The sequence below is a fragment of the Hemicordylus capensis genome, chromosome 2 (genome assembly GCF_027244095.1).
Source record: "Hemicordylus capensis ecotype Gifberg chromosome 2, rHemCap1.1.pri, whole genome shotgun sequence".
Classification (NCBI taxonomy): Eukaryota; Metazoa; Chordata; class Lepidosauria; order Squamata; family Cordylidae; genus Hemicordylus; species Hemicordylus capensis.
Genome location: NC_069658.1, coordinates 174,118,999 through 174,142,721, shown reverse-complemented (window position 1 = coordinate 174,142,721; position 23,723 = coordinate 174,118,999). Strand labels below are relative to the sequence as shown.

The 23,723-nt window shown below is 45.0% G+C and overlaps 1 protein-coding gene across 7 annotated transcripts in view; it reads left to right on the top strand.

Annotated features, from left to right (window-relative positions):
* DOCK6 (dedicator of cytokinesis 6) overlaps positions 1-23,723 on the top strand; it is a 164,227-nt gene that overhangs the window by 14,408 nt on the left and 126,096 nt on the right. For all 7 annotated transcript variants that reach the window (XR_008315388.1, XR_008315389.1, XM_053291865.1 and 4 more), the window contains exons 2-4: positions 4,655-4,745; positions 15,674-15,849; positions 21,953-22,021. Coding sequence is in view for 5 of the 7 variants with exons in the window: in XM_053291865.1 (XP_053147840.1) it covers positions 4,655-4,745; positions 15,674-15,849; positions 21,953-22,021 (336 nt within the window). In the remaining 2 variants the exon portion in view is untranslated. The remainder of the gene's footprint in view (positions 1-4,654; positions 4,746-15,673; positions 15,850-21,952; positions 22,022-23,723) is intronic.

Below are 23,723 nucleotides of genomic sequence, written 5' to 3'. Positions count from 1 at the left end.
ATCCAGGGCCTTGCGTGTTTCCTTCCAGACTGCAAAGTCCTCTATAATTACAGTTATTTACAACCGCCTGCTTCCTCTTCCTCCTCCAAATGCCCTTTTATCCTGTTAGGGGATTTAGTGGCACATCTGCCTACTTTGTTAAGCAGTCCAGTTGGAAGCTTCGAGGTCAGTATGTACAATATGTGTCTTTATTATTCATTATTATTTATTACATTTTTATACCCCTCTATCCAAGGGCTCTGGGTGGTGCACAACAACAAAACAAAAATCATTTAAAGCCAAATTTAAAAACAGTTTTAAATCACTTAAAAACAGTTAAAAACATTCAAGAACAATTTAAAATCTTGGAGGGCCAGACCAAGAAAACACTGTGGGGAGTTTTAAGGGCTCTCTTGAAGGCCAACAAGGCAGGAAGGGACAGTTACTTCTGTTGATCCAGGAACAGGTCACCAAAGACATGTGGTATTAGACTTTGCAATGGAATCTGGACCCAGTTCTCTCTCCTATTGTCTACAAATGCATACCCTACAATAAATGTAACTCTAAGGTGTCACAGCAAAATTTGTCCTTTTGGAATTACTCTGTGGAAATTCATCTCTGATCCTTGGTTCCCTTATGAGGAATTTTCCCCAAGCCATTAAAAAAAAATGTATATCCTACCCTATCCTTGATGCTCAGATGTTTGAATCTATAATATCCTAAAGACAGTTTGTGTGATATATGTATATTTAATGTGTATGAGCATGACCGGCCTGTCCGCTAGGCAGACCTACGCAATGGGCACCAGTTCTTGGAGGGCATTACATGCCTCCCTTTCTCTCTCCAAGCACCCACTGACATGTCTGACTTGCTGAGAGTGCCCATTTGCTCTCTTCACAGAGAGGGTGTGAGGGGAGTAAGGCAGGGGGTGGGGTAGGGGAGAGAGAAAGAGCAAGTGAGCAAAGCCAACCTTGCCTTTGCACTCTCTCTTATCCCAAATTCTCTCCCGTCCTGGCAAAGGAGCAGCTTGTGCTACGCAAGTTAAAGCTGGGATCCTGCACTTCTTGACTGAGGGGGTGCTGAAGTCAAACTTCATCTAAATGTAAAAAGTGTCCCATTAAGTCGATTTCGACTTCTGGCACCCACAGAGCCCTGTGGTTGTCTTTGGTAGAATACAGGAGGGGTTTACCATTGCCTCCTCCTGCACGGTATGAGATGATGCCTTTCAGCATCTTCCTCTATCACTGCTGCTCAATATAGGTATCTCCCATAATCTGGGAAACAAACCAGCAGGGATTTAAACTGGCAACCTTCTGCTTGTTAGTCAAGCATTTTCCCACTGTGCCACTTAAGGTGGCTAGCACTGTCTATGTGTATAAGCATACTTGGCTTTGCCCAAAGGTCTGCTTAAGCAGGTAGATGTGATGTGTTGTCCAGGAGGCCATGGATTTCAGAAACAGGAAAGTAGATCTCTGAAACTATCGAAAACTTGTGCAAGTAGAGAAAAGTATTCTTTGCAGCAGCCCTTAGTAGAGGAGGCGTTGTATTGCTGTCTGTATGCTGTCTTATGATCCTGATGTATCATAAAGATGCATACGGCAACTTCCTATGTTCCTATGTCTCTCCCCTGGCCAAAATTTTTGCAGTGTGTCTTTCTTAACAAGCTAAGTTGTTTAGGGAGGGTTGGCCCTAGCTAATTTAATAATGTGGACATAGGCTCAGATTTATGAAAATTGGGTAGCAACATAGGAAGTTGCCATATTCTGAGTCAGAGCATTGGTCTATCTAGCTCAGTATTGTCTACACAGACTGGCAACGGCTTCTGCAAGGTTGCAGGCAGGAATTTCTCTCATCCCTAGCTTGGAGAAGCCAGGGAGGGAACTTGGAATCTACATGTTCTTCCCAGAGCAGCTTCATCCCCTGAGGGGAATATCTTACAGTGCTCATACATCTAGTTACCCATTCAAATGCAACCAGGGTAGACCCTGCTTAGCTAATGGGACAAGTCATGCTTGCTACCACAAGACCAGGTCTCTTCTCCAGACCAGCTCTCCTCCTCCCACGGGAGATACTTTTCGAATCAGAATTTCGGATGGGCTGAGAATTGCGTTAGTGTAGGGAGTTGGGGTAAATAATCCGGTAGGGCTCCTTTCCATTATTAATTCTGTTGACAGGGCCAAAGTTGCTTGCTGTTCCTCGACTGGCTATTTGCTGGTTCTAGGAAGTTGATTAGTAACTAGAGGTGGATGCGTTCTTCCCTGTTCGCTTTGGATTAAAGTGGAAGTTAATGGATTTCTCCCCCCCCCGCCAAATACCAAACCAAACAAAAACAAAAAAACACACAAAAAAGTGGTGAACATTGTAAGCCCTCACAGTTCTCTGAGTCTGGAGAGGTTTGCAGGCTGCAGGGAGCGACGGTCACACTGGTATGGCCCTCCTTCTTTCCCGGCACTGCTTCAAACTGCCAGACCAGTTCGAAGTTTGGCCAAACTGGATCAAACAGCTCCATCAGACTGGTGCACAGACTTGCAGTTCATGCACACCTCTAGTCCCCGGGCTTCTCTTTGTGTTTTCTCAGCAGCACAGAAAAAAAACTGTGCTGCCATGCTCCCATGTCAACAGTTTAACATAAGACTTGGGAGGGGTTTCAAGTAAGGACCAAAGAAAGAAGGAAGAATGAGAGAAGAATGGTTCTTCTTCCCTCTTCCCCCACAAGCATCCAATACTAGGTGCTGACTTGGTTTCTTTGTGCTTGCATATACTGACTCAGCTTGGGCAGATTTCCTGTAGCAGTTAGAGAACAGTGGACATAGAGGCAAAGCTGGATCAGAGAACCTCCCTGATTCTCTGATCATGGCAGGTTAAACAGATGACTGCTGAGCTGTAATTTGAACATGTAATGAAAATGGCAAAAAGCTGCTTTGTCACAGGTAGAGCATTTCCCCGCTTTCTGTGTAATTGTCATATACTATGCTAAAATGATCCTTGGAGGTTGCCTAATGGTATCTGGGAAGTGAGCTTCTTCAAAAGCGTTCTGCAAGCCCTGCAACAACAAGGCACTTGGATTCCAAGAGTTCTATGCAGCTCTGCTTTGTAGCTGGCTTTCTGAAGAAACAGTGTCTACCAATTCTATGCAGCACTGTTCCATCATCTTAGGTCTAGTCTGATCTAAGATGATGGAAGCTGGCACTGCTTAGAAAACCAGAGAAAAGCAGTCCTCTTGTCCTTTTTCATTTTATATTCATTGTCTGTTAGTGCCTGGTACATCATGAAGCCTCCCAGTTGTCTGTTCTGGCCCCTGGTTTGGTGGGTAGAGCTAGAGGGGATTAAAAGCACATCCCTTTAGCTGCAATGCCTAGTGATGTCGAGCAGGATGCTGCACTGATATTACTCTGAGTTACAGGGAAGCCAGGGTAAATCAACTTGGACAAACTGGAGCTTTGCAACTTGACTAGTAATTTCTGCAAAATGAATTAGCACAACCCTAATTTCCATACTTGATCACCGGAAATGAAATATGCACCAGTCTGGGTTTATACAATCATAAGAAACCTGATAAAAATGTTAATCAGGATTAGTGAGCCCTGTGGAGTGGATTGTGGGAACCCAGAATTTCTGGGCAAACCTTATCAAACTGTTCCAGTTAACCTCATTTAACCAGGATAGATAGCAGGATCTTTTGGAGTGCACTGTCTCTGATTTCAATGTTTCATTTTCTGGGTTCCATTCCCATTTCTAGAGAATAGAGTTAATAGATTAATGATGTGGCTAGAATTGCTGAATTCCTTCCCTAGGTCTAGTGAACAGTTCCCCTCTGTCTCTGGTTCCCCTTCCTATCTTTTCCTCCTCAATGTGTGTAGGTTTATAATTCCATGGAAATTAATTACTACATTAGTAGCCCTAAGCTGTTAAAACTGACTGTGCAATCTGTGCAATTTCTGCTGAAGTTGTTGCTTAAGTAAACTACTAATGTTTGAGAGCATCTGTGTGAACATTCTCTGAGAGATTGTGTGTGTAAATGGGCAGGCATCTCTTGCTTCAGTTTCTGCCAGACTCTCCCAGGGCAGGATTGCAGAGAGGGCATGTGGGGTCTGGTGGAAAAAAATCAGCGTCATAGTCTTGGGGCCTTCTCCCTCTATCTCCCCAAAGGCTGTCAGTATGAACCAATATGATGGAGGACTTCATGCTTGTGGGGGTCTGGGGTAGTTTGCTCCTTTTATCATCCCCCCTCGACAAAACAGCATGTGCTTCTCAAGATAGCTTTAAAGGTGTGTGTGTATATATATGTGTGTGTGTATAAAATTCTCTTAGATGTACCCGTCACTAATCCCGTGTGAGGAGGAGGAAGAGCAGAGTTGTGGCGGTGGCCAATGGACAGGCCAGCAAATGGGCAGGCAGGCAGGTGGGGAGAGGAAGCAGCCGCAGCAACAGGGGGAGAGAAAGTGAAAGGGGGGGTGAGGGGAGAGAGCAAAAGTGGCGGGGGGAGGGGGGAGAAAGCAGCAGCCAGCCGGAAAAAGTGGCTGGCCAGGCGGCCAGCCAGAGAGAAAAAACATTGGAGGGGGGAAGAGGAGGATGGAGGGCTGAGAACGAGGGGCCAAGAATGAGGGAGAACTAGAGGTTCAGATGCTCTGTGTCCGGGCCAGCTAGTATTGATTATTTTCTTTCTTTCTCACAGGACGGTGGCTGCTGAAGTGAGGAAGCAAGTGTCTCGAGAATATGGCAACTCCCCCCAGCTTTCTAAGAAGCGTGGTGGCATCCCACAGTCGGTGAGTTACCCAGTTCTATGCCACAGAAAGGTTCTATCAGAAAATGGACACTAGTGTCTGATTAATAAGATGGAGACGAATACGTGTAAATTGCAAGAAAACAGGCAAAATATGAGAACCATAAACTAAAAACTGCTAGCTTCCAGGTATTTGAGAAATTGCTGTTAACTCCACATAGAGCAGGGGCAGACACAGTCATACATTTGGTAATATTGTCCTGTTTAAGACCCCAGAAACAAAGTCATGATGTTTAGAACATATGTGGAAATCCCTTTAGGGAAAGGGTTTTCGCAACCTCAACAACTTATTTCATTGCTGCACATTTAGATTTTACTAAAGTTTAAGCTAAATCTTCTTGTTTCTTTTTCCTTTTCTTCTTTAGTGGATTAGAGTGAGGTAGGTGAGTAGGTTATGTGGTCGGTGAGTGGGTTATGATCATTTTTGTTGCTTGTTTCTGTTTTTTTAATAAAACCAATAAACTGTCAATAAGAAAGTAGGTTCCTCTAGACTTTCTTATAAGTAGCATAAGGACATTGACAAGAATGCAAGACTTGAGAAGACTTCCATTGGAACCTTTTAGATTTTCTTGGCCCCACAACACAAGAAGAATAATTACAATAGCAATTAAGGAAATTACAAATTACAATTAAGGCAACAAAATTTGGACTCAGACCCATGAACAGACTTTATATACTTGGCTTATTACAAGAGTGTTTGGGAATGTAAGGGCACAGAATTTCTGGATAAAGTAATCATTAGCCTGGGGCCAGAACTGGGCATTACAACAGACATGGCCACTGCTGAAAACAGGAGCTCCATGTCTTGTTCTCATCTCACCGCCTGTAACAATATAAAATATGTGGTGTGGTATCAGTGTGCTGCAAGTTTCCATGCCCCTTCAGGTGGCAACTAATGGAGTGGAATGCCGCACTTGCAGTGCATGACAATCATTATGGCACATGTTTTGTATCCTAGAATCATAGCATTGGTGGGGCTTGTAGACCATTTAGGCCAGCACTTTGCCTGAAGCAGGAAATCCAGAATCCCCAACAGATGACTGTCCAACTTCCGTTTGAAAACCTCCAGTGAGGGAAAGCCCCCTTCCAAAGCATTGCTGAACTGCTCTTACCATTAGGAAATGTAACTTAGTGTCCAACCATTAGATCCAGTCATAAAAACATAAGATCAGGCCCGAGGCCTATCTAGTCCAGCATCCTGTTTCACTCCGGCCCACCAGATGCCTCTGAGAAGCCCACAGGCAAGAGGCGAGGGCATGCCATCTCTCCTACTGTTGCTCCCCTGCAAGTGGTAGATTAATTATGCATTGTGTGAAAACATTACTTTTTCTTGTTGGTCCTAAATTTCCCGACCTTCAGTTTCATGGGATGACCCCTTGTCCTAGTGTTCTGAGAGAGGGAGAAAGATTTCTCTCTGTCCACTCTTTCTACTCCATGCATAATTTTATACACTTCTGTCATGTCTCCCCAGAGTCACCTCTTTTCCAAACTAAAATGCTCCAGATACTGTAACATTGCGTCATAAAGAAGGTGCTCTAGGCCCCCGATCTGCTTGCTTGCCCTCTTCTTCACCTATTACAGTTCTACAATGTCCTTCTTAAGATATGGTGACCAGAACTGTACTCATTCTGAGATAGCATCACTAGGGTCCTCTCCCACCAGGTCAACCCCAAGCCTGGCTCGCCCTCGGAGGATTATATCTTCAGAATGGCCTCCTCCTTGGGTGTCTAGTTGGCACAACAAAATAAGAGTGACCTAGACCCACTCTTTGGTCTCATTGATGCTGATGCATGCTCTCCAATTTCCCTGTCTATGAATGCTGCACTGATGAAAATTGTGAAGACGTGCTGGCAAAAACCTTCATCCTTGCCCCAGCCAACCAAGAGGCTGGAGAACTTCTACAGAGTTCATATAGAGGAGGAGGAGACTGGCAATTTCCTCCAAAAACACCCCACCCCCTATTCGGTGGTGGTGAAAACATCTCAGTCTAAAAACAGAATGTGATCTGTATCAACACCAGCTGACTGCGAAGGGTGAAAACTGGACACTTTTGGAAAATTGTTAAATTCCATCTCAGCACTCCACCTTAAGATAGCCAACTACCGGGTGTACAACAACAGATATAACCACTTCCTCTAGGAAAAGTTGGCCCCGTTTCTGGACCACCTCCATCAGGAGAAGAAGGAACCTGCCAAAGTATTCTTGAAAGAAGCAACACACCTGGCCAAAACAAGAACTCTGTTTGGTGAGGCACTCAGAAGAACGTGCCTCCATGGTGATGGCCACATGCGTCGCAATCAGAAAGCATACCTGGCTCTGTTCCTCTGGACTCACCTATGAGGCCTGCTCATGGATTGAAGACCTGCCTTTCAATGGGGATACACATTTCAGGGGAAAGACAGATGACATGTTACAGAAGGTACAAAAACTGTGAAACCCAGCTAGGTCTATGAGCTTCCAAACCTCTACCTCTCGCACCAACAGGCCCAACAGATGGACCCACAGCCAACCACCGATGTCCACAACTCAATTCTCCTCTTCAGATAGGCCAAAGGTACCTCCATTACAGCAAAAGGCAGGCATACACTGCCCAGAGGGCCACTACCCAGAAACACAAACCATCTGTGTCCTTCTCCAAGAAACAATGACTGGGACCTGCCTGTCATCATATTTGTAGGCATGCGAAGAAATCACGGCGGATTTATAAATCCTCACCATCATAAGAATAAGCTATGTGCTAGAGTTCCCCTGCACGCCCCCTCTGTCTCACTCACCCTGTCACCACCATACCTATCCCTACTTTGAGGGAAGAAGTGACCTCTCTCCTGGAGAAGGCTGCCATAGAAAGGGTACCAGAAACAGTAGGGAGAGGCTTCTACTCCCCATTATTTTGCCATACCCAAATGGCCCATCCTAGACCTCAGAGAACTCAACTGTTGTATTATTTACAAACTTTTTCAGATTATCACAGCCACAGCCATTTTCACTCTTCTTTGGAGAGGGATGAGGTTTGCCTCCTTAGACCTAAAGGATGCATATACATAACCATATGACCTCAAAATCAGAAATCCTTCCATTTCAAGAATGGGATGGAGACTTAGCAGTTCAAATCCCTCCCATTGGACCTAGCCTCTGCCCCCAGAGTATTTACAAAGTGCATGGCTGTGGTGGTGGCTTTCTTACAACAGAGGAGCATTCAGATTTTCCTGTTTTTGACGACTGGCTGCTGGTTGGATGTTCCTTGCAAATCACTACAGTGGCCATTAGGACTAACATAGACCTTCTAAATCACTTAGGTCTTCGAATCACACCTCACCCATTTAAGATGCATAGAATAAATAGGTTTTCTATTTCATTCTGATCACACCAGGATCTACTTACTACAAAGAAGAATCCAAGCCCTCATCTCGCTAGCCACGAGGGTGACACTAGGATGCCACCACCACACAACTGACAATCCAGCAGTTACTAAGCTACATGGCCTCCACGATGCACACCTATGATGCTGAATCCTTCAGCACTAGTTTCTATGCAACTTTAACCCACAAAGGGACTCTCAGTCTACCTACCTTTGTCTACCACAGGCTTCCCCAAACTGCGGCCCTCCAGATGTTGCTGAACCACAACTCCTAGCATCCCTAGACACAATTTTTTTGTGGCTGGGTATGCTGGAAGTTGTAGTTCAGCAACATCTGGAGGGCCACAGTTTGGAGAAGCCTGGTCTACCACAACCCATCCGCCAGTCAATCTGCTGCTGGACACGTACTCGTCATTTGATGGTGGGGACCCCATTCCATTCCCCAACGTCAAGACACATCTTAATTACAGATGCATTGGAAGTGGGATGGGGCACACACACGGACAGCTTCCACCTCAGGGGACACTGGAGCGTGGCAGAATCGTGCCACCACATAAACTATCTAGAGTTATTGGCAATCTTCAAAGCCCTGAAAGGTTTTTTACCCTTTATACGAAATTTGGTGGTAACGGTGCATTGCCCATTAAATTACCCTTACCGTGGTGCACAGCCAAGGCACCTCCAGCAGGGAAGCAAAGGCCCTGAGCAGGTCACAGACAGCGTCACACGAATAGCAACTGGACATCTCACTGCTAGAGGTGTGTTTCACAGATGGGGGAGGTGTATTTCACAGCTGGGGTACCCCAGAGGTGAATCTGTTTGCCTCAATCCAAAATTGTCAATGGGACCTTCTCTGCTCAAGAACGGGAAGGGGCAGGAACTCTCTAGGGTGATGCGTTCTTCCTCAACTGGGGGAGGACTCTTCTCCTAGCTGTTCCTGCCAGTCTTGCTGATTCCACAAGTCCTCCTCAAGATACAACAGGAGGAACCTAATTGCATTTTGGTGACACCGTACTGGCCACAAAGACTCTGGTTTCCCCAACTACTGCAAATGTCAGCAAGCGGCTACCTATGCCTGCCCCCACATACTCACTTCCTCACTTGGATCTTGGGGAGGCTTCTTCATCCAGACATCCATAAACTACACCTCACAGTGTGGAGAATACAGACTCGTTCCTGCAGGACCTCCAACAGATCCTTACAGCCACCAGAAAACCTGTAATGTTAAAAGCATTTGCTCACAAATGGAAATGCTTCTTGGAGACAAGAGGTGCCAGCATAATGACTTTGACCTCCACTCCTACCTGTTGCACCTCAACGAGTCAGGATTGAAGATATCTTCCCTGAGAGTCCACCTAGAAGCCATAGTGGCTCACACCCGCAGGCACAGACTCTCATGGTTTCAGAACCCTACCATTAAACAATTCATGAAGGGCCTAACACACCTTTACGCCAGTGACCCCATCATGGTGCCGGTGTGGGATCTCTTTCTAGTGCTATCCTGTCTGATGGGCCATCCTTTTGAGGCCTTAGCGACAATGGACTATAACCTCTTGTTGTGGAAGCTCGCCTTCCTGGTTGCTATCACATTGGCTGATGGGGTCAGCGAGCTCTGGGCGTTGAGGATGTATCCCCCTTAGCTCATATTCCATAAAGACTAGGTGCTGCTGCGTCCTGACGTTACCTTCCTTCCTAAGGTAGTGTCCTCGTTCCACTGCTCTCAACCTCTCACATTACCTGGCTTCTTTCCGGAACCCAAGGAGAAGGCACACCATCACCTACATTTCCTAGACATTAAAAGAGCTATGTTCACCGCACAGCATCGTGGCAGAAAACTAATTCCCTATTCATGTCTTATGAGGGCCTGCGACTTGGTTGCCAGGCGTAGGCCCAGACCCTGACCTGCTGGTGGTAAAAGCCATAGAACTTTGCTATGCTATAGCTAAAAAACCCTCTGCCCTCAAGCATCAAGGCACACTCTACTAGAACTGTTGCCTTGTCAGTCCCATTCGACGGATCAGTACCCTTGGATGTCATCTATCAGGCCGTGACCTAGTCTTCACCACACTCCATTCAACATTGTGCCCTGGATGTACGGGCCCGCAGATACTGTATGCTTCCTTTGGCACAGTGGTCCTCCTCATGTAATTATCCACCTCCCAGGTAAGATGAATGTATGGGGTGTAGCTTGCTATGTGCGCAAATGTGGCTCAGAGACCACGTCAAAGAACAACAGGTTGCCTGCCTGTAACATTAGTTCTACTAGTGGTCATCTGTAGTTTTACATGTCCTCCCATCCTCCCCTCTGTAGTTCACCATCTTGATGGACTCGGGGACTGAAGGAGGGAAAGCTGGCACAGGTGCATATCATTGGAGGGGGCAGGGCTCCCCCCAAAAACATCCAGGGATATAGAAGCTTGGAAAGTTCCCAGTGTGGTCTCTGCACAGGCGCAAAGCCCAAACATGTAAGAGCAAAGATGACCACTAGAAGAACTAAAGTTACAAGTAAACAACCTGTTGATTTCACTCTCCTATCGGGTCTCAGGTGTAGGTACGCTGTGGATCTGGAAGAACTGATACCAACCCTGCCTCATGCCTCATGCCTCCATCTCAGCTGTTAATGGGCCTGAGGGCTATAGATTTTCCCACACAGAGAATGGGATGGGCCACAAACAATTGGTGTTCATCACTTCTCAGAGAGAAGGCTAAAACGACATTCTGAGTAGGGAGAGGTCAGTTATTATTTCAGACAAAAGACAAAGACTTTTGTTTACCAATATTTTAAATAAACAAATAGAAATTGGCATGTGTTTGACCTCACTAAGCCATGTAGTTTCTGGAATGGAAGGTTCCTGCAGCTTGTTTGGAATATTTCTTCAGTTCCATTTTTATTGTTTAGCCATTACAAACATCAGAAAAATAATTCTAAATGGAATGAAACAATAAATTGTTCTCAAAACATTTAAGCATCCTCTATCTCATTTGGCTAGTTTAGATGCCATGCAGCACCTCAGTTTATTTGCTTTATCAGCTGAACTCATACCATGGTACTAAACTGTGGTCTAATCAAGATTTGAACCCTAGGTTTGAAGTTGGCTTGTGTACCTAAGTTAAGCCCAACTTTAGTTCTGCATTACATCCAAACCCACCCTTCAATTAAATTGTAACTTATTTGTTTGACTCCTCCCTCCAAGGACTGCCACTCACAGGGACACTAGCTCAGAGCAGCTGTGAAGCACAGCTGCTCTAGGCTGCATGCATCTCTCACTGATGCCGGCTCAAAACCTCCCCTAGTTTGCCTATCAACTTCTTACATTATCTCTACAAAGTTGCTGACAGAAATCACCTTTTAAATCCAGAGGCTTTTAGCAGAAATAATTAAAGACCACTTTGCCCCACCAGAGCTGAAGCACAGGCTGCAAAAAAATCCCTTTCCCAATTTGATGTTTCTCTACCTTGTCTTTTATATTCTGTCTACTTGCAAGAGTGGAGCTCTGTGTATGTGTTTTGCCAGTTAACTCAGTGGGGGTGCCTTGCGACTCTCCCTTACAAGGGGAGACCTGTGCAAGGTGTTTGTAGAAGGGAGTGCTCTGTAGACCTTTTGCATAGCTCTGCAGCATCACTGTTGACATCCCAAGGAGCACACACATTCATGAATAGGTTATGGGCCACCATGTAGGTCCATTTTCCAAATTGTGCCTTCTCTTTCCCTTCTGTGCCTTGAACACTACATGGTCTTCCTTCTCCCCCCGCCCCCAATAACTCTGCATCCACAGGAATTTTCTCTCTGTCCTCTCTGTTCTCCTTTAGCCTGTTGGCTCAAAGCCTGCCACTTGCTGATCCCAACAGAATTATTTTTCAGGCTGTAAAAGTGTACAGAGAGCACAGTGCTGAATAGTGGACAAAAAATAGTTGAAACTTGGGCTACATTGATTTGCATCCTGTCATTTCTATCTGCTCTCCCTGGATTAGAACAGCTGCAGAGACTAAGCTGTAATTTCTGGGCTTCAACTGTTGCTAGCATCTGTTGTCATCTTCTAAAAACACCTGGGTTCTCTATTGCAAGGTTCCCCAAGGCAGCTGTTGGGTGAGTGTGTGTGTATGTGCATTGCACGAAAATGGGGGTGGTCTTCTCTCACAACTGTGAAGGAAGTTGGAGATGGAAACTCTTGAGTGGAGCTTGGCCAGGGTGATTTGGGTGACTTTGAAACGGTATAAGTGATCACGAGTTAATGCAAGGTTCCCCAAGGCAGCTTTTGGGTGAGTGTGTGTGTATGTGCATTGCAGGAAGATGAGGGTAGTCTTCTCTCTCACAGCTGTGAAGGAAGTTGGAGATGGAAACTCTGGATTGGAGCTTGGCCAGGGTGATTTGAGTGTCTTTGAAATGGTATAAGTGATCACAAGTTACCACTTGGGATGTGCATGAACCTGTTCAGAGGCCCTTTTATGGGCCTTCAAACACGTTCGAATGCTGGTCGGTTCGAACGTTCGGCAGGGGTGGGAGGTAGGGCTTTAAGGGTGGGGGAGGGTGCACTTATCCCTCCTCCTGCTCCCCCCCACCCCGTCGGCGCTGGAGTCAGGTAAAATCCCTCGGGATGGCAGCATACCCCCCTGCAGGCTCTTCTGCTTCTTTGGCTGGAAGTACCGGGCATGTGTGTGCATGCTGGCTGCACGCGCACTTCACTTGTGCATGTCAGGCGGGTGCAATTGTGACGTGCGCCTGGTAATTCTGGCCACTTCCAGCCGAAGAAGCAGAAGGGGCGGCAGGGAAGTATGCTGCCACCCCGAGGGATTTTACCTAACTCCAGCACCGGCGGGGGGAAAGCGGGGGGAGGAGTCAGTGCACCCTCCCCCGCCCTTAAAGTCCAACCCCCCACCCCTTTGAACCACCCCTGCCCGGTTCTGTGCACATCCCTAGTTACCACTGGTAACTTCTGTGCTTGTGTTCTTTCTCCAGTCATTCTTCCCTTCTTGGAGGTCACTGCATCACCCTTCTGATCCCAGAGTTTTCCAAGGACCCCCAGCTGACTTTGCAGTGTGCCTGAGAAAACTGCCAGATGAAAATTCAGCCTCTCAGGAAGCACCTGCACCTGCTGCCCTTAGCTCAGTAAAAGGAGGACAGGTGGGAGCTGGTGCTGCTGTCTGAAGTTCAAGTGGATGTAATTTGCAAAACAGAAAGAAAAAACCTTTTGTGTTACTCCTTTTTTGGGGCCATTTGTCATAAGGACAGATGCTTGCATTTAGCCTGTTTCCAAATGGTTTGTGGCATGGAGCTTAATTGTGTCTCAGAAAAGGAGGAAATATGCTTCTGTTCCTCTCAGCAGCTGTTATGTCTTCCTTTTCAATCACAGTAGTGATTGAGCGCTCAGCTATTCTCCGAACATATACGTTGAATTACCAGTTGTAAAGATTATTAGCAAAGAACAAAACTCTGTGTTGTGTGAGAGTTGAAGCCGGTTCTGAGATAGAGATTTGTGGGCCTGAGTATGATGGAAGTATTTGGCCCATAGTACTTGCTTTCATGCACTTAGGGACAATGGGGTGGTGGGGACAACTGTCACTGGCCAGGGGGTGCCTAAGCACCCCTGCCCCCCTCCTCCATTGCCCCTGCCCCCCATGTGCTTTCCACCTGCCCATGCTGCTGGGACTGGGTGCATCATCGTACCGATGCAGGGGTGTGGCTGGTGCTGGGCGTGTGCCACGGTCCCTTGCTTTCTTGTCAGCTGTCAGTCTTGTCAACTGACTTCAGTGGCAGTCCGCCTGTTGAGCCTGGTGGTGGGGATGGTGGGTGAGTCTTATGACCAATGGTCTGGTTTGGTATTTCTCCCTTGAAAAAGGAGGCTTCTGGATGAAAAAGGAGGCTTCTCAGCCCTATCGGGGGAAAATACAGCATACAAAACAAGCAAATATTAAAGCAAGTTTATATAATTGATATAAATCATACAGGACTTGGAACTCAGCTTTTCTTGGTGCAGGACTTTGATTTTTCTTCTTATTGTTATCTCAGAGTATACTGTACATAGCCCTTTTAATCTTCCTTCGGAGGATGCAAGCTCTGCAGTGTGCAAGCTTTTGACTTGCATGGAACTTTTCCTCAGCTGGAATGTTAAAAACAAAACTAAAGGGAAGAAGTATGTTCCTGAATGAAGGAATGATATTATGCACTTGTCTGCAGTTCAGGGTGTAGTGGAAGAAATTGCTTCAGACAGATAATTGGATTAGAATTGTCTCTTGTTTTGAATATCTCTGGTTACACAGAGGCATTCTGGGTTAATGAAGCAATGAAAAAGCTCCCTTTGGAAAGTCAGCACACTTGTATCTAGCACTAATGAGAATGTGCAAGTTCCTTGTAAGGCAGGGGAAAAAAGAGTCAAACACCTAACCAGATTAATCTGTCAGCAAGCTGCAGATTAATCTGAAAACGTATGCTAGCTACTGAGTGATAGAAACCAAATTTGATGGTAGTACTTGTAGTTGGATAGCTGAACAAAATGTTTGTTGTATACCACTTTGGGTTCCATTTTTCTGTGGCAGAGATTGCATTATACAGCAGATGTATAAAATTGTTGGAGATGCAGCTCCTGAAGGCATCAACTCTTAGCACCAGCAACCATATTGACCACTGGGGACATTAGGGGTAGAGATAGCGAGTAAGGGAAATTCACTCTCTTGTATCCTAAGTTTCCCAGTATTTACAGAATATTTTCAGTGTTCCGAGTTCTTTATAATTCTTCTCTCATTCATCACTGGCACACATGTAGATTAGCTGGTTATCATTCCCCATAGTTAGCTACTTATCTTTATTTGTGTGTGTGGTGTGATAGTGGTGGAGGTGCTGAATGAGAAATAATACTTTAAAGCACTTTTTATATTGAAAGTATTACAGGAGGACCTTGATATTCGCAGGGGTTCCATTCCATGCTACAATCTCGGATATGGAAACTGTGAATATCGAGTCAGGGCAATGGGGAATTGGGGGTTAGACACTGGAAAACTGCACAAAAACACTGAATTTCAGGGTGGGGGGAGTGGCTCGGGGGGAAGCTGCATACCATCTTAGCTACTCCCCCTGAGTCACGCTGTGCCCCCAAATGCCTCCAAATTGGCTGAAAATCACCAAGTTTTTTTGTTGTTAAAGGAGCCATTTTGAGGCTTTAAAACACAAAATGGTGGCCGGAAATGGCCTATGCAGTCATTTCCAGCCACGCCTGACCTGTGGATATGTGAGGTCAACGCGCAACCCCAACCCCCATTTTTTTCCTGTGTATGCCAAGGTCGGGTGACTATTCCCCGGCCGTGGATACGTGAATCCATGGATGTAGAGTCCATGGATATTGAGGTCCTGCTGTCTATACAATTATAAATAATTATTGGTTCCTGCCCCTACAGCCTAATCCATCATCTGGTTTGTCATGTGATCATCGAAGTTGTTACAGCAAGCACTGAGTAGAATTCAGACACTCCAAGCAACTTACATAAGTAAGCTCAGCCATGTGTTCCTTTCTGTTGTGCAGGTTCCTCTTCATTTGTTTTGCTCTTGACCCTACCCTCAGGTGCCTCTAACAGAAGTGGTAGAACCAGTAGACTTTGAGGAGTACCTAGTCAGCCATGTGCCAGATGCTGAGCCTGGCCCACTTCGTGACCTAGTTGAGTTTCCTGCTGATGATCTGGAGGTGATCCATGAACCACGAGACTGTCGGACGCTGGAGCCTGCTGTCCCTGAAGATGGGTAAGTAGTGTGGTGAATAATTGCAGAGTATGGTTCTTCTGATCCCTGAGGTAGTGCTCTCTGCTTCCTGTTTCCTCTGTGGCCTTCCACTGCAATGATCTTCCACTCCACCCCCCCCCCGCAAGGCACACAAAGCAGAGAATTAGGCATTTGCTTGTATGTTCTGCATTGGAACTTGGTAATGTTGTGCTATTACATCAAAGTCCCTGTTGACAGTGAAAGTATTGATAGGCAGCACACTGCTATATTTTCAGATCAACAGCTCCAGTATGACAGAGCAGAATTTTGAAAGACTGCTTTAAATGGCAATTTAATTATTTCTGAGGGCTGGATAGCCCTTTGGAAGGCATGCATGTGATTCCAAAGGGAGGGATACACAGGGAGAACTGTAGATAACAAGTGAAAGTCCACTAGACTCTCAAAAGACAGGTTTTACTCACTTTTCTATAACATGTGGGACTCTGTGATTTCTTAAGGATTTTCATATTGATGCCGTTTGGGATTCCCATAGATGTATATAACAGACCTCAGTGTACTGTTCATGATGTGCTGGGAAAGTAGGCTGGAGGAAGATCTTAAATTTATCACAAAAATGCAAGGACATGAACCACTCCATATCTTGTCCAGCTCATCATGCATGTTGCAGGGAGACTGATGGAATAGGGAGAGTAGAGAAATCTCATCGAAAGCAGTATACTCTGGAGGTGGGTGGGGAACATGTTGCAAGCACCAAACATTCTCCTGAGTAATTTGAAAATAATTTTGAATGAAACAAAAGTGTTAGCAGATGGACTTTGCAGTGAGTTTCAGCTGTGAATATCAAAACTAGGTTTAAAGTGCACACTTGCATTAAAGCAGTCTCAGCTGATTTAAAATTAGTGATCTACATATGCAATATGTTTGGACATCAAGGAAAATAATCCAGTCACAGCTCCCCTGAAGCACTTTTTTATTTCTGAATGTAGAAATTCATACATCTTCTGAAATAAAACCAAACCAAACAATTTGAACCAATTGTGTGGATTGATGATGCAGCTATCGTTCAAGAGCCAATATGTGGCGCCAATGCTGAGGGGATCAGGAAACTATTAAAAAATAGGTTTTTTCCCCTCTTGAAAATGTTTTGCATTTGTTTGAGGTGTAAGGACATCATGAATGCAAGGGAATAGACAGTAAACTCCCACAATGAAAGGCACTGTGGTGAGTGAGAGAAAAAGTGGTCTTCAGGTACGGAGGATGTGGTTCTGTACATGGTTTTGCAGATGTCTATGTGAAGCTCCTATCCCAAACACAAGGCATTGCATTTCTGGATTATTTATTTATTTATTCGATTTATATACTGCCCTTCCAAAAAAGGCTCAGGGCAGTTTACATCAAAATAAAAACAATTAAAATCATTTAACAGTTAAAATCAAAACTATAAAAACAGCATAAAACTAATTCACAGTTAAAACACTTAAACAGTCAAAAACCCCGGAGAACCAGGCCGAACACTTACAGCAGTTAAAAACAATTTACAACCAATTAAAAATCATGGAAGGCCAGGCCAAACAAATAGGTTTTAAGGGCTCTCCTGAAGGCCAGCAATGAATTCAGATTATGGATTTCTGCTGGGAGTGCATTCCACAGCCCTGGGGCAGCTACAGAGAAGGTCCGTCTCCAGTTACCAAGGCCACGTCTGGTGGCGACTCAGAGGATGTATGACCTTAATGTGCGGTGGGGATCATGTAGAAGGCGGCGCTCTCTAAGATCACCCAGACCTAAGCTGTTAATGGCAGAATACTGTTGTTTTTAACAAAACCACACACATCCTACATACTTACTTTCCCTTTGTACAGATTTGCAACTTGCTCTATCCATGTAGGTTCTGGTTGGGAAATATTCTCATTAAAAATAATGTTATATAAAAAATATGTGTGAAAACAACCGTGTGAAATTGTGATGGGCTGGAGGAGGCTCTTTCTTCTGGTGAGGGATCTACCCTCTGCAGATGGGTGCTCTGATCACACTTTAGGAGCACACCACTTCTGTAAGACAGATTACCACCAGTTGAAGACTGATCTGGAGTCACTAACCAGATTCAGATACAGTTTCAGCAAACCCTAGAACCGTCTTGCTTGAGACTTTCTGACATGGCACAGCCAGAGACTGTAAAACCCTATAGACAATTTCATTCAGTAGGAACATAGGAACCTGCCTTATACTGAGTCAGACCATTGGTCCATCTAGCTCATAATTGTCTACACAGTCTGGCAGTGGCTTCTCCAGGGTTGCAGGCAGGAGTCCCACTCAGCCCTATCTTGGAGATGCCAGGGAGGGAACTTGGAACCTTCTGCTTGCAAGCATGCAGGTGCTCTTCCCGTTCCCGAGTGGAATATCTTACAGTGCTCACACATGTAGTCACCCATTCAAATGCAAACCATGGCAGATCCTGCTTAGCAAAGGGCACCATTCATGCTTGCTACCACAAGACCAGCTTTCCCATAATACACACAGTATTATGATCACTGTGTGTTAGCATGCAAGAAAGAGTTTTGCAAGTACACCACCAGAGCTTCATAAACCAGATGGAAGCCACTTTTAAGTATGAGTTTTAATAAATAATAATAATAATAATAAACATCTTTATTTGTTAGCCACCCCATAACATAAAACACATAAAATCACAAAAATACAGTATAAAACAATTTAAAAACTTGTAAAAAGGCAGTTTTAAAAATTCAAATTTTAAAAATAAAATTTGAACAGAACATTTATCTGTTTCTGAGTGAACAGGAAGATCTTTACCTGGTGTCTAAAAGAACAAAGTGATGATGCCAGGCGAACTTAACTGGGGAGGCTGTTCCATAGATGGGGTGAAATCACCGGAAAGGGGTACACTGAAAGGTGGCTCCATAGTAGCCACTCACCTCACCTCATTTGGCAGGGGCACTCAGAGAAGGGCCTCTGAAGAAGATCTTAAGTTCTGAGTTGGCACATTTGGGGCAAGACACTCTCTCAGGTAACCTGCTCCCAAGCCATTTAGGGCTTTAAAGCTTAAAATCAGAACTTTGAATTAGGCCTAGGAACTGACTGGGAGCCAGTGCAGCTGACAAAGCACTGGCGTGATATGATCAAAACACTCAGTCCCAGTTAATAATCTTGCAGCCCTATTTTGTACCAACGGCAGTTTCTGGACTGTTTTCAAAGGCAGCCCCACATACAACGCATTGCAGTAATCTAAGTGAGAGGCTACCAGAGTGTGACTAACTGTGGCCAAGCTATCCCTAAGCAGGTAAGGTCGCAGTTGGCATATCAGCTGAAGCAGATAAAAGCCACAAGGGGCACTTGAGCCTCTAGCACCCCCAGTCTGTGAACCTGGTCCTTCAGTGGGAGTGAAACCCCATCTAGAACAGGCTGGACATCATTTACCTGGGCAGAGAAACCACCGACCAACGGTACTTCGGTCTTGTCTGGATTGAGTCTCAATTTATTCACCCTCATCCAGTCCATTACTGCATCTAGACACTGTTTCAGAACAAGAGATACAACTGAGTATCATCTGCATACTGATGACGCCTCAGGCCAAATCTCTGGATAACCACTCCCAGCAATTTCATGTAGATGTTAAACAGCATAGAGGAAAGAATGGAACCCTGTGGAATCCCACAGCATAAATGCCAAGGGGTTGAGCAGTAATCCCCCAGCACCACCTTTTGGAAATGGGCCTCGAGTTAGGAGTGGAACCACCTCCAAACAGTGCCTCCCACACCCAACTTGGCCATCCTATCCCAAAGCAGAAAGCCACTGAGAGGTCCAAGAGGTTTGTTTGTTTGTTTGTTTGTTTACTCACTTACTCACTCACTCACTCATTCATTCAATTTCTATACTGCCCTTCCAAAAATGGCTCAGGGTGGTTTACACACAGAAATAACAAATAAATAAGATGGATTCCTGTCCCCAAAGGGCTCACAATCTAAAAAAACCTTTGGATGCTAGATAGCTTTAGGGGTGTTCATGAAATGGATTTTGCATTTTGTTTCGAGCCCAAAATGAAACACAAATGGCCAAAATGTTTCGTTGATACAGCGGTCGAACTGACTGTTTCAACAGAACAAAATTCAAAATGTTTCTAGTGTTTCGGCCATAGGGAAAAATGGGGAAACTTGAAACACCCCATTTCCCCCCGTAGTTAGCTACTAGGGACACCAAAGTGGGTTGGGTGGTAGGGCATGATGGGTGCTACCTACCACCCAACCCCCAAAAGAAATTGGGGTTGGCTCAGAGAAGGCTTAGAGGTGAGTCTTCTCTGTAGCCGCTCCTGGGCTGTGGAATACACTCCCAGCAGAAATCTATAATTTGAGTTCGTTATTGGCTTTCAGGAGAGCCCTTAAAAAACTTATCTGTTTGGCCTGGCCTTACAGAGTTTTTAAACTGTAAATGTTTGGCCTGGTTTTCCAGGGTTTTTAGAAACTGTTTTAAAAGTTTTAATTGTTAATGGTTTTATGTTGTTTTTATAGTTTCTGATTTTAACTATTAATTGATTTTAGTTGTTTTTATTTTAATGTAAACTGCCCTGAACCACTTTTGGAAGGGTGGTATGGAAATCAAATAAATGAATGAATGATGAATGAATGAACAATTTTAAACAAATTTTTACCTTTCCCCCCACTACAGGAGTGCTCTCTGCCTCCCAGTCCCTATACATTTTGAAACACCCTCCTTTTGGTTCCCCCGCTGCAGCCAATGGGGGCACAGTTTCCCATTTGTATGATGATAAGCTAACCAAAAAGCAAGCCAGTCAGAAGTCAGTTCCAGTAAACCAATTAGCAAGGGAAAAACAGTCCAAAATGGCGCTTGAAACATTGAAATGTTTCTATTCGAAATGGGGTTGTTTTGTTCCGAGCTCAAAACATGCCCTTTATTTAAAGGGCATTTTGTTTCAAGCTCAAAACCCTCAAAATGGCCTGTTTCAAGTCGAAACATTGACACTGAAACGTCTTGCACATCCCTAGATAGCATCTCCCTTTGAACATTTTTTCTTACACCAGGCTTAGATATTTATAGAAATATATAGATATTTATAGAAAAGAGGAACATGGCGCCTGACTTTTCCCAGGGCCCGTCTCTGATGCAGCATATGCTGCTGGCTAATCTGAATTTAAAAAATTTCCTCCAAACTCATGATTCCTCTTCCTAAGGGATTATGGTTGTACCTAGATGGCCAAATCCCAATGTAGACAAAACAGAAGGGATGGGTTTATTCAGAATGCTTGGCAGGGAGCTGAAACACATAAAGCATATTATGTGTTATCTCCCCCTCTGCTCTGCCCCACCAAATATGTCATGGCCCTCCTAGGTAGCTACCAAAAACACTTCTCTTCATGAATGTGGCACTTGGATGGCATACTTAGGAAGTTTCTCTTTGTTTAACTTAGACATTTGACAAGACATCAGAAGAGACAAGCATGCTGAGGTTAAGGCCTTCTAGTCCCTTGTTGTGTTAAAACTAGTAGCTTGAGTGGTGTCTAGAAGAAAAGGGGCGTGCCATTACTAGCAGAATGCTAGTAGATGTGCTGCTGGTATTCCACCTTGTCAGCAGGCAGGTTGCTGCTGTGTAGCCTCCCCACCCCGCCCTGCTAAGCTTCTGAACTATCATTGGGGCCGCTCCATGCAAAGTGCCTTGCAATCGTCCATCATCATTCAAAGCCAGGAGTGATGATGATCAGATCCAAATCTGGAAGGAAATGTCATCTTGCCAGACAATAAAAGGCACTCTTGACTGCCACTGAAACCCAGGAGCAACCTCTGAGGAATAAAAAGAAGGCCTCTCTTGAGACGGCTAATGGAGACCATTTCAAAGTATCCATCAAAAGGCCAGTTGCTTACAGGGATTGTATTTTCGGTTAATATGTAATAGGAATCTGTGTGTGTAATTGGGTTCTTGTGATTTGTATGGGAGAGAAGAACTTACCCTGGATGTTCAGTTTACTATAGATGTGAAGAGAGTTTCAGTACTAAATTTGCTTGCAAATAGGTCTGTATAGAGATACTAACCTGTTCTCATTTTTAGGAGCAAGCCTAATGTATCTACAAAGCCTCTTCCCTTTTCTTTCTTCTCCAGCAAGAAGGATGCCCGTGTACAAGATGCTGTACAAGTCTACACAGAAGACTGGGTTATTGTCCAGAGAAAGTAGGTTTAGTAACTCTGTCTTGTTTCTGCTGCATGCCTTAGAAAGGATGTCGATGGCTGGTTCTCTGCCACTTTGGGGGAATCTGGTTACATGCTAGAGATGTGCATGAGCCAGTTCAGTGCCTCCTCTGGGAAGCACTGAATTGGCCCTGGCTCCACCGTTCAAACTGGCTTGGCGGGGCAGAGAGCGCTTCCCTTAAAGAGCAGGTAAGGAGCTGCTTACTTGCTTGTCCCCACCCCACCGCTCTTTTGGCGGCAGCACCAGCTCTCCAAACGTCCATCTGGGGCTGTGATGCCGATGCTATGGGGCCAATGCTGGCGGGGGGGGGGGCTGCAATAAGGCTACAAGGACAGCGCCACTGCCCTGTGTGGCCATTTGGAGAGCAGATGCTGCTATGGAAGAGCAGTGGGGTGGGGACAAGCAGGTAAGGAGCTCCTTACCTGCTGTTTAAAGGAACCACTCCCCGCTTTGCTGCTGGCTGCCCTGAGCCGTCTGTGCACATCCCTGTTACATGCACAGTGTTTCATCTTTTGGATATGGGCTAAGTGTGTACCACCCAAAGGAGCCATGGTAGTAAAGCCTTTTTAAAGGAGAAAAATGGCTTTCTAATGCTCACATTGGTGAAAGGAATCAACCTTATTTTGATTCCTCTGTCACTCTCACTTTCCACCTAAACCAGCAACCATTTTCATCTGTTCACAAGCTGCTCTTCATAGTGTAGTGGTTAGAGTGTTGGACTAGGACTGGGAAGACCCGAGTTCAAATCCCCATTCAACCATGAAACTCACTTGGTGACTCTGGGCCAGTCATGCAGCCTAACCTACCTCACAGGGTTGTTGTGAAGATAAAAATAAGCATGTGCACTCTGAGCTCCTCGGAGGAACAGCAGGATATAAATGTTAAATAAATAAATAAATAAAATTATGCTCTTCACTAGAGGAACAGAAAAGTTGTGGGGAGGGTTAGGGACGCTGTGTAAACTCTCCATGGACTTTCCATTAAAGTGCATTGGAGTAAATGGTTTGCCACTGTAGTGCACTGAAGTAATTGCCCAAATATGTGATTGGTCATTTGTATGCAGAACCCTAGATACCCAGGTCCTTTCAGTAATTGCATAATTGTTCCTTCAGCTAGTGGTGGAGGAGTTCTTTAACTTAAATGTGCCCGTAATAAGTTATCTGGGTAAAGGCATGCCAGCCTTGTGGCTTGTAAGTTTCTCAGATGGAGCTCACTCTATCAGGCAAGAGTGCCCTTGGCATAAGTATTTTGGTACCCCTTCCTACAGGCTGTGGTTGATGACTTAACCTTAGTAGTGGGGTGAACCCTCTTGATTTTGTTGATCTCAGTATGCTTTGAACAAGAGAGTTGATCAGCTGGGATCAATCTATCCCCACCCCCATCTTCATTGTCGTTTAAATTTATATAAACCACCTTGAGTCTAAGGAAGTCAGGTGGTCAATAAATTTGGTAGCTAAACAAACAAACATGAGGATGACATGAAAAGTAGTCACAGGTTCCTGCACATGGTTTCAAGTTTTCTACATTCAGCATATTATGAACAAACAAGAAGGCCCCTGACTTAGGGCTTCTTCACACACTTGATTTGGTCTTTGGGTCATCAGTGGACAATAGTGCTCCGTGGATTGTCCAGGAGGCTTTAATACTGTTGTAATGGACAAACTACTATCAGCATACCTCTGT